Source organism: Onthophagus taurus, chromosome 2 (assembly GCF_036711975.1).
Source record: "Onthophagus taurus isolate NC chromosome 2, IU_Otau_3.0, whole genome shotgun sequence".
In the NCBI taxonomy this organism is placed as follows: domain Eukaryota; kingdom Metazoa; phylum Arthropoda; class Insecta; order Coleoptera; family Scarabaeidae; genus Onthophagus; species Onthophagus taurus.
In genome coordinates, this window is record NC_091967.1 from 21131124 (window position 1) to 21143206 (window position 12083).

The 12083-nt window shown below is 36.0% G+C and overlaps 1 protein-coding gene across 5 annotated transcripts in view; it reads left to right on the forward strand.

Moving 5' to 3' along the window:
• LOC111426115 (puratrophin-1-like) overlaps positions 1-12083 on the forward strand; it is a 170086-nt gene that overhangs the window by 59451 nt on the left and 98552 nt on the right. For all 5 annotated transcript variants that reach the window (XM_023060494.2, XM_023060484.2, XM_023060502.2 and 2 more), the window contains one exon: positions 7215-7400. In XM_023060494.2, coding sequence (XP_022916262.2) covers positions 7215-7400 — 186 coding nt within the window. The remainder of the gene's footprint in view (positions 1-7214; positions 7401-12083) is intronic.

The window sequence follows — 12083 nt, forward strand, 5'->3', positions numbered from 1 at the left end:
GAACTCAATCGTAATTTCTGGTAAATATTAAGTTTTTCTGCATTTACATTAAAACTTGGTGAACATTGATTTCTTGGAAAATTGTAGTAAAACTGACTCAAATTATCAATTAAAGTATCTACTTTCCAATGAAAACATCTGTTTTAAAAAATCGCCTATGGTAGTTGAGATACAAATTTTTGAACTCAACCTTAATTTCTAGTTACATATTATTAAGGTTTCCTGCATTTACATTACAACTTGGTGAACATTGATTTCTTGGAAAATTGTTGTAAAAGTAACCCCTAAGTATTAAATAAAGTATCTATTTTCCAATGAAAACATCTATTTTGAAAAATCGCCTATGGTACTTGAAATCAAAATTTTTGAACTCAATCAAATTTCTAGCTATTACTAAGTTTTCCTGCATTTACATTACAACTTGGTGAACATTGATTTCTTTGAAAATTGTTGTAAAATTTACCCCAATTATCAATTAAGGTAGCTACTTTCCAATGAAAACATCTATTTTGAAAAATCGTCTATGGTACTTGACATAAAAATTTTTAAACTCAATCGTAATTTCTAGTTATTATTAAGTTTTCCTGCATTTACATTAAAGCTTGGTGAACATTGATTTCTGGGAAAATTGTTGTAAAATTGACCCCAATTATCAATTAAAGTATCTATTTTCCAATGAAAACATCTATTTTGAAAAATCGCTTATGGTACTTGAGATAAAGATGTTTGAACACAATCGTAATTTATAGTTATTATTAAATTTCTTGGAAAACTGTTATAAAATTTTTCCAAATTATCAATTCAAGTACCTATTTTTCAATAAATGTTTCTGTTTTAAAAAATCGCGTTTAGTTAGAGATACAAATTTTTGAACATAATTTCTATTGATTATTAAGTTTGCCAATAAAAGTTGTCAAATTCTTTATTACAGTATCTACTTTCCAACGAAATGATTTGTTTTAAACAATAACTTGTAGTTCTTGAGATACTAATTTTTGAACTAAAAAGAACTACTTAAATGATTTGATTGAGGTTAAACAAATGTATAGGTTTGTGGGGCGAGCAAAAGTGTAGCTAACTCGGGTCATAGGTTAACTCTGTTGGACCGGAAGCCATGACGTCCTCCCGCACGAGCGTCATGCACTTTCACCTCTCCTATTCTGGGCCCCATAGTCGTATAGATGTCAGGTGGCGCACACTAATCGTAGTTCACCGGGATCGCGAAAGTCCTGCTTGCACACGGCAGGATAATAGCCCATGGGATACGTAATTATCTCCCCCAGGTCGTACAAGGTACGTGAATCGCACTCCGTGACCGGCTCCTTTAATTAATACCCGTATTTAATTAGCAATAATTTGTTGTCCCCGCCATGTTAGACAAAAGACGCGACACGTTTTAACAAGAGAATATAGATAAGCTATTTTACTTTCTCCAATTTTGGGGATGAAACACTAACAATAAACTTTGTATAGGAAAATACCGGACGTGCGACGTTTTCTCTCTTTCTACTTAACCACATCCTGAATTCAGGATATCCTGGCACGAGCCGAATACGAATTAGCCTCCTTTGTTCTGGCCCTCTTTTATACGCCAACCGTTGCGCGTGTTTTGAAAGGATAATGTGACTTATAAATGCATCTTGAAGTATGTGAGGGAGAGAAATCAACGATGAAAAGTGCTCGTGGTCGTAATAGTCATAATAACAACCTCGGAGAAAACATAAATATCTCCATGGAATTGGATCTTATTTTTTCAACTCTGAGTGAAGATAATTTTTTTTGTTTAAAACCCAATTGTTCCTCACGCCTGACAGGAAGTTAAAAACTATTATTATGCAAATCGGTTTAGTTAGATTATTTTCAATAGATTTTTTTCAAAAGATATTACGAGGCAAGCAAGTCGTGATTGCGCTCAGCGCGATGCCATATGTTCTACGGTCGGGATAATATTTGCCTTCATGAATATTGAACGAGCGAAATAGACCAAATAAACGGTGGAGAACGTTCGGCGCGCCATCTTTCAATGTATAGCCTCCAGACTGTTACAAAACGCAAGCGTAATAACACCTTACCATAAAAAGTCGCCCGGCTAATTCACATGCATTACTGGGCGTGCGGCCTATGACTTGCTTCTCGATGGCTCCAGCCATAATGGACACCTCAAAACAAACCGACCGTTTCGGTCTCAGGGACCAAACCGCTCTTTGATTAATAGCCTATTAAACTGCCATCTTTTCCTTATCTGTTACAAATCTGCTCGTTATTAGGTTTCAACTTGCTTTTCTGCATTTGAAAAAAGTTACACATTTTTTGGACATGCATGGTCATCCATTTTAATATATGCGGTCGTTGACATTTACCTTTACTACAAAAAGAAGCGAATTGTTTTCTGACACTTTATAACCGCTGTAGTTTCTCCAGGAAGAGTATCACTTAAGACAACTTAATTACTTTCAAGTGTATACAAACAATAGATGATTAAATATAAATTTGCTTTTAAATCGATCAATACACATTTATTAATGGAGTTATCATTTAATCTATTTCTTATGTGTTAATTCTGATTAACAGTATTTTCTCTCATTATCTATTTAGATTGGTGTGTTGGTGGAAAAATCGAAGACGGGGTACGTTTTCGATCAAATTTCGTACAGCTTTTTATTATTACGTCGTCTGCCATTGAATGCATTTCACGGAGGGTCATCGACACGGTGGTGCGCACGCGTCAAAATTCCATTCTTTCTCGCGAGGAAAATTCCACAAGGGAGATTCACTCAAACGAGCCGCCTCTGATACATCAACCTCAACCGGCCACCGCCGAGGTTGGAATTTATAAGTTATATCACATAAACCCCCCATAAAAAAAACGAAATATTTCGGTTAGTCATATCTAAAAGTAAAAAATTTCAATGCAAATTTATTTGAATTAAATTTTACTATATTTAACATTTATCGAAACATTGATAATTTTAAACATAGGAATTTTTACGCCGACTTGGAATAACGATTTTTAATTTAGTATAAAAGAAAACGTCTTTGGACGTACACGCGATGAGTTATCTATTTTTTCATGGTTTTAATGCTGTTAATCAGCGAAAATCTCAAATGTATACTCGTTGCAGAACCATTCGAAGAAGATCTAATTATGCTCTTTATAAAGAATTAAAAGTAAGTAGTACGTGTAATAAACGTTCAAAAGTGGTCAATTCACATAACAGTACTTAAGGTTGCGGTAGATAAGATCTGAAGTTTTCTCGATCATTCGGCTACTCTTAAGATTTCAGAGGAACATCTCCTCGGGGGACTTTCAACGTTATTGGTGAACACGCCTACACGACGTACCGAGCGTGAAATTACCCCCGAAATTAATAAGGTGCAAAAATGTCTGGTCAATGCACGTTTTTGTTCCCGGAGCGTTCATATTTCGGCGAGAACGAAATTGCCGTTGAGGATTTATGGTCGCGAGCCGCCCAAACTCGATAATAACCAGAGTCTCTTATTATTATAATTCGATAACGGACCCAGTGCATTAATCCCAATGAGTTATGTAACCCCTTGCGGTTTTTCGTACACCTTTATTTCGTTTTATATACCTACACGAACTTGAACTGTTTATATACAATACAATGTGGTTGATGTCGATGTCGTTTATATGATGATGTACTAATTATACAGTGTGTTTTTGTATAACAAACTGTAAGTCGTGGCATAATTTTAATCACAAATATTAAGGAAAAAATAATGAGGATTCGTGTAAATTTTTTTTGTTTAAACTCATAAATGGCAAAAGTATAAAGTTAAAACATTTTCTGAAATATTTTTAGTATGGTTTGTCTTTAAATTTAAAATTTGGCAAACACTGCAATGTTATCTTGAGAAATCCCTTTAAGATCACAAGGTCTTAGAAATTTTTGATTAGACGCATCGTTTTCGAGTTATTCGCAAAAAGATACAACCTCGATTTTAAGTAAAGCGGGAATGCAACTGTCGAATTATTACCCACCATACGTTAGTGGGTAAGAGTTGTATAAAATGGCAAATAATAACAGTTTTAGCGAGCAAAATGGTAGGATTTCAACGTTGGGTGAGTGTTTAGGCAATGCTAACGCAGCGGCGAGATGATATTGTAAAAAATTTTCCAACCTCAGCCAACCTGATAAAAAACATTACTAAAAGTATGTAAATAACGTGAATCAGAGGTCATTTTGTACTTTGTAAGAGTGCATAGAAGAGTGCAGCAGTGTAGAATCAAAGAAAAGGAGAAGGAGTACAGAGCATGGAGGAAAGAAGAACTTCAGGAATTAGAGAAACTAGGAATTGGAAAAAATCTAAACTTAGGATTATAACGGGCAATGACTAAGAGTGACGAATTCTCATGAAGCAAGGTGAAATACTGAAAAGATGGGTAGTTTGTTATGAACAAAAACTGGAAACAGAACAAGCAAAACTTAGTCTGATCCTCTTAAGTTTTCTGATCTGGTTCATATTATTGAAAATTTGGATGGCTTCTACATCATGGAAACCATTATGGATGGCTTCGCTAATAGCCTGACTAACAATGCTCCTTTATAATTTGTCTCGGTATCGTTGCACTACTTCTAAATTGCTGCTACTGCTATAATCCCATAGCAGGATGCTATGCAAATGTTTCTTTAAGTCGTGGCATAACTTTAATCACAAATACTAGTGTAAAAATGATGTCGACCCCTGTAAATATTTTTGGTCTAAACCCAAAAATGGCTAAGATATGGGAAGTTCTACTAACACAGCGACGAGATGATGTTGCAAAAAATTTGCCAAGCGCAGACAACTGGATAAAAAACATTTCTAAAAGTATATAAATAACGGAAATCAGAGATCAGTTTGTATACCCAAACTAGAAGAAAGTTAATACTCTTGCTATAAGAAAATATTTCGGAATATTCAAAAGTACGGCTTGGCGTGTCCCACATAAACAGCAATTGTATCCATAAATCGACAGTGCCAATACACTTATCCATCTTTCAGCCCTCACCCCCTCTTCCAAAATCTGCCTTGGAGCTCCATCACCTCCTCACTCAACTCGCTGTGTTTTCAAGAGGTGGTCCAAAGTCTCGACTTGCTCCGTGCACAGTCTACACCACCTTTCATCCTCATCCACCCAATACTTATTTCTACTTTCCTCGTTTCCACAGCGGAATCTGGCCACCAATATTTTCCCTTCCTTGTCCCCTTCCATCCAAAGTTGCGTATATAAAGTGTCCGATGATGCACGCAAGATGCTGATGGTAAGAGTGTGGCGAAGAATAGCAGTAGACAGAAAGGAAAGGAGGCAGAAGAGAAAAGAGGCCACTTCATCTTGGGTTGTAGTGCCATTGGAAGGAAAGATATATTTACATTTTAAAAAATTAAATCAACTTGCCTGTATATATTCTTGCAAAACTTCATAAATGGTACTCAATACTTTAGGATGAAAACTCAAAGTTGTGTTATGTGGAACTCGAAATAAGGATTAGAGACTGTCCCCAGTTGCAAAGTATTATTGCTGCAAAATGTACTATTAATGCTGCGTTTTTAAAAAAAAACCTGTACTGATGACCAATAGTTTGAGAAATGCTCATAATTGGACTTAACAAAATCCAGATTTTACTGTCCGTTGAATAATTTCACAAATTGCTTTACTTACGATTTGTTTTCATCGGCGCCTACGGTTAATGACAGTATTTCAAAAACGAGGTTGTATCTTTGTGCGAATAACTCTAAAACGATGCGTCTAATCAAAAATTTCTAAGAATGAAAATCATTTTAAAATGAAATAGGCTTCTAGAATCAGTTAGAAAATTTAAGGGTTTATGTGCATATTTTTAAAAGTGATCTTAAACGATTTCTCATGATAACATTGCACAGTTTGCCAACTTTTATCTTTCTAAGACAAACAATATTGAAAAATGTAAGAAAATGTTTAAAAATGTCTTAACTTTGAAAGCTCATATCTTAGCCATTTATGGGTTTAGACCAACGATTTTTGCACGAAGCGTTATCATTTTTACTCTAGTATTTCTGATTAAAATTACTGTTGCTGAATTTCCGGAGATACGGACTTAGGTTGAACTCAGTTAAAACGCAAGCTATTGTGTTTGGAACTCGTCAATTACTTGGTGAGATTAATCCATCTACCTGCAGTGATCTGATGCTGGATGGAAATGTCATACGGTTTTCTGACACAGTTAAAAATGTTGGGGTCCTTATGGATTCTGCATTGTCTGGGAAACCGCAAATTCAACATGTTTGCAGAAAAGCGTATGCTTGCTTCTACTCTTTAAAAAGACTTCGCTGCTCTCTTCCTCCGGTGGTCCGTCGTAATCTTTGCTATTCACTTATATTTCCTCTCTTTGACTATGCGGACGCAGTTTATCCCGATCTCTCAGTGACTCTTCTGAGTAAATTGCAGCGGCTACAAAATAATTGCATCCGGTTCATATTTGACCTAAATAGATTTGAGCATGTAACGCCGTATCGCAATTACATTCACATGTTAACCTGTGAGGGATGTAGATCCTTTCGTTTATTAACCATTTTATTTAAAATCCTTCATGACTGCACCCCAAAGTACTTATCAGATAGGTTCCACCAATTGTCAACTCATGAGTTTCCTACTCGTTCGCGTCCTGATACTATTCTTACATTTCCTGTTCATAGCACTGAAATTTATCACAGATCATTTCCAGTACAGTCGATTGCGCTGTGGAATAGACTGTCTTCTGAAATTCGTAATATTTCTAACATTGCTAATTTTAGACATGTTTTAAAGAACATGACATGTCCGGCTGATTCTTTTGGTATCTTTTAGCTGTTCTCTCTCTCTTTTCGTGTCTTTTCTTTGTTCTTCTCTTTTTCTTGCTTAATCTTATTTGGTGATAAATGTTAATAATATCTAATTATCATTACTTGCCATATTCAGTAAATATTATTTTCGTTTGTTCTGTTGGGACATTTGGAGAGATCGCTTGTGCGATAAAATGATCTATTTGCTGATACTGCTTATACTGTTTAAGTTTAATTTTGTCCATTGCTCGATCGACAATGGGATTTTATGTATATGTTTTTGTTATGTGTAATTTTGTATTCTTATTTGTGGCAATAAATGGTAAATAAACTAAAATTATGCCACAACTTACAGAAACACCTGTATAATTTTAAAACACTTAAATAAATTTGTTTTTTTTTTATTTCAGACGAAACGTGATTTGGTTTATTTGGTCGATAAATATTTTGGAAATCTCTACGACAACTACACGGGTACAAGAGACCTGATTGTTCGTCAAGTAAGAAACCGTCTTGTGTGCGATTATGAAGGTTGTTTACAAAAATTCGAGGATAATTTTTGCGTACCAGCAGCGATTCTCCTCCAAGAAGTTAAGGTAATTAAAATTTTAAATCTAACGGTAAAAACAGATGGTCAATTTAAATTTCAAACATTATTATTTGTTTTCGACGCTTTTCACGTTCCAATAGGTGTTATCGTAGCCTTATCAACTTTCGTAGCTGAAGGCAGATCAGCCTCCGCGACTCCCACGTGTATATGTACGAAGACACCTGCGTTATTGGAACATTTGGAACGTAATCGGTGCGGTTCCTTAAGAACCGTCGGCACCTCGTTACAAGAGGTTTGCCTTTGGGGGGGAACGGGACCGGGGGCAATTAAAATAAATTGGTCCGCGGTATCGGACCGACGAATCTGAAGGTACTTGCGTCAGAAATGGACCGGAGTGACTCTCGTACGCGAGCGGCAATAACCAGAAAGAGTGGGCGAAAATTACTTATTGTCGACGTTAATGGGACGGGATGTTCGTTTTTTTTTCAATGCTTGCGCGTGTTAACTTCGATAGAGTCATTAAGGATTTATTTACGAAATGATTTTAAACTTTGTTGGTGCGTGGGAATTCTTAACGATTTCACGCATTTTTGAAACCAAATAGTTTTAGTTCGTTTTATGTATCATACTCCTTTTACCTGTCACTCAAGAAGGCGTCTTAATTACTTTCGGTACCGAAAACACATAATTGTTTAGATAAAACGAAACGGCTCGTCGACTGGATGAAACGTAGATTTTCACCGCGTCCGATAAAACCGTGGGTGGTCCCGTGACTAGGTTTTTGTGTCTTCGTCCGTCCTTCTCTTGTTGCTGTTTATGCGTCTCATTAAGTCAATTCTTGGAATCGGTCCCACCCCGTTCGGGGTAGGGGGAAAATATCAGCGGTGTTTTATCTGCAGAGGGACTATGTGACGTGACCCTCTCGGTGGGAGAACAACATCCTTTTCTGTAAAGGTGCGTTCAAATTCGTTTGAAAATTGAGCTTATCTTCCTTGCACTTAACGTTCAAATGAAGATAAACCTCGAGGATGTTTTCGTTTTACTATAACGTATTCTTAAGAAATGTCCTCGTTAACGGTCTTAAGTCTTGTGTGGATATAGTGGAGATGTTGGGTTTAGTCTAAACGCTCCTTCGGGTGGAAGAGGTAGGAGATCGTTATCTCGATGTTCACGGAGATTATTTATCGAGGACACGGCTCGACATCTAGAAGAATTGATTTCTAAAACGGCCCGTGTGGGAGTGGGCAGAAGTCGCAGCGGTAATGGGACCGCAAACCGTATTCATGATTGGTCCACGAGCAATATTTCATCGCGGTACATCTTGAAAGAGTACTTAACGTTTCTGTCACTCGACGCGGCATCTGTCAGGGTTAATAGTTCTGGGAACTGTCGCCTTACGTCGTTTTACGTTGTAGATTCCGTCCTCGTTCTTCTTTACTTCTTCTAGCAGTCCGATAACCACGACAAACTCTGCTTCAACATTGTTCTTGTCCTCGTCCTTATTAATTATCAAGTGCAAATCATTTTCATCATCCTTCTTCACCGACTTACAATTAGTCGACGATGTGGTTTTTCAATACACAACTCTAATGATATATTCTTTAATATCACAGTATCAAAAAGATTTTACCGACGTCATCCCTGGTGATGAATTGACCGGATCTCAGGAGCTACCTAATTAAGGGAATTAAGTTTGACACATTTTTCCAGTTGCATTTTCTTTTCGTATCATGAATTAACTTTCTCAGCAAACAACAGGTTATTCGTGCAATTTCTCGACTATCAGTATATACCAGTTATCCTACTAATTAACATCTCCACGTCTGGGGAAGAAAGGTCAAGAGCTCTGATACACTCCTTTGTGCTCCTTCTTTGTTGTCGCTCTCGCATTGTTGGGGATCGTATTCTTCGTATTAGTCACACACACATGCATGTGTGTCTGCGTGTGTTAATTAATTTTTCTTCGGCAGCATTAAACCACAACACGAGTACTTTGAGCTTATCAAAACTTTCACTGGAATTGTTTACGATTAGACCTCGATTTCTACATGGAAAAGAAAAACAAAAATTTAATTTGTTTTGGTAGTAATTTTCTTTTAATAGGAACTTGATGGCCAATTTCCTATGTTAAAAATTGAGACAACGGGTTATTATATACAGCCAGGCCAAAGAAATTGAAGGACACTAACTGACAGTATAACGGTAGGGTGCCCGGATGATGTAGAAAGAAAAAAAGTAAGGGTGCGGTTTTTCTTTGTTTGACTTCCAGGTAGTCATTGTTTACCTCAAGGATTGTAGATTTTGGTAGCCGATAAAAAAATTTGTTTTAGGTTTGAGTTGATTAAGGATTAATAATTATTATTATACTTAAATTTTCTCAACTAAAGAAAACAACACCGGTAAGTTTTAATTTTAAATCTTCTCACGTATATGAATCGTGTGATATCCCGAACTATCGTGTTTGTAATTCTAAAAAGTAAGAATTCTTTAAAATTTCTTTGTCTACTTTTTAGAAGTAGAGTTTAGCATTATAACGGCAATTCCAACAAAAAGCTTTTTATGCTGATAAAGTTAGTATGAACTCGAAGTATCGTATGTCTTTTAATAAAGCAATAAAATAACCATGATTTTATTATAGTACCGGAACTGAATCCGATAATTAGCGAACCTCCCTTTTCTTGTCAACCATCTTCGCATCTAATAACCTTATATCAACTGGGAAGCGGAAATTTTGTATTACTTGATTAGAAATTGGCGTTATCATGATTTATCTCCTCTTATCTGATTAAGTTACAACCATTAGGATGCTTATCTAATTAAGAAAATGACGGAAAGGAGTCCAACTATATCAATGATTTTTTTTATACCCCGTTCTCTTCCTTAACTGTTTTGTAGTTGTCACGAACAGGTAATGTTTAGGTCGAGCTGGTCAATATATTCGTTTTTATTGTTGGGCAGGCGAGACATTTATAACGTTTCGGTGGACAGGTAACTGGTGGCTTTTAGAACGACCCAGGTAAAATCTGAGTCTTTAATGGGACGTAGCACCGGCAAACTAAAAAGAGGCGTTTTTGAATTTCAAAGCACCTGAAAAAATATATGGACCGACACAATAGGAAGTTATTGTTCCCTTTACTTTTATAAAAAATAATATGTTTTGTAAGGCGACTATAAATAAAACGCTAACAGGTTTATGATTATTACAAATTACGATCAAAAATATTTCAAAGTAAATGTAAAGGACAATTTAGAAATATAATAAACAAAATAGTGAAGTCACGAAATAAGCATCATCACTCTTATAACGTTATGAACTCTGAGAAACGTGAGTTAAGGTTTCGAGTTTTCGAAGTTTCATTTAACTTCAACATAAGAAATCTTTTTAATCCTATGTCAAAAGAAATAAACAATTTCATGTTCGTGGGAAACATTGAAGTAAATACCTCTTTATTTGATGACTCTTCAAAACCTATAAAATCCGTGAGAAGTTGGCAATAAATTGCTGGCAATTAAATTTAAACTATAAATAGTTGGTTTTATAACATTTTCCTTCAGTTAGCATTTATCCCACAGTGGAATCACGTTTATGTTACAGTTTAATTTTTTAAATAAACCTTTGACTTTGTTTTAGAAAGTTTTATAACCATAAATGAAATTTTCTTTCTTGAGTAACACTAAAATACGACACGAACCAGATTTTTATCCTCGCCTAAATCCTATAACATGCTTTCGTCGTCAGTTTTTCTTGCGCCTATCGTTTGTGAATCGCAATTTATAGTAATATCACAGTTCAAACGCCTCGCCGCGACGTCATAACGTCTCTTGCGCCGTAAGCCGACACATAATGGCCACATAAACACTTGGAATCGGGTCAAAACGAGGAATTACCTTCTTCCACTTTCACGGCAATGATCTCGCCTCTATATTACAAGAGTTATAGGATAGCAGTTCATGCGTTTTTCCTCCCGATGCGGCCGGTCAGATGAGATCCCCTTCAGAGAGGAAGGATAGAGAAGGGAATTGAAGAGAACGAAGAGTACTTAGCGCACATTATCCCCACTATGTTCAGCCACGAGCGCTCATAATTTGGTTAGTTGCGCTTCGATGCATTTTCTAGTGTTAAAACCCCAGGGGGACATTGAACATAAGCCCTAATTACAGTTGTTGTATAATAGGTTCACACCCATTTCGTTCTAATATAACATTCAAACCATTTAAAAATTACAAAAGACTTTGTGGTCCTTTTTTTTAATGTTTTGTTTCGCCTTATAGTCATTTAAAATCCAACAAAACACGATATGAGAACAGCTTTGGCTTGTTATTTTTTATTTTGTTTTTTTAGATGATGGGGTGTTGTGGTGAATTTTAGTTGGAGTTACGAAACGATATGGTATTAAATGCACAATAGGTTGAGAGAGGGTGAGAAAATTTCGGAGTAACGAAGGGCGTATTGTTGCTATTGATGGGTTGCATTAGACACACACGTGTGATGCGGCGATTTCAGTATCATCCTTTTGTTAGAAATTGTTTGGATCCCTAATGCAGTTGATAGTACTTAATTGTGGGGGAAATAAGGTTGAGAACAGTGTATAATTCAGTTTTATAGAAATCGCAAATTCACTATTCTTTATATGTAGGTGGGGAGTATTAGGTTCATTTCTGAAATTGTGTACATGACAGAAATTATTTTTTATGATACTCAAAAATGGGGCTAAATTTGATAATTATT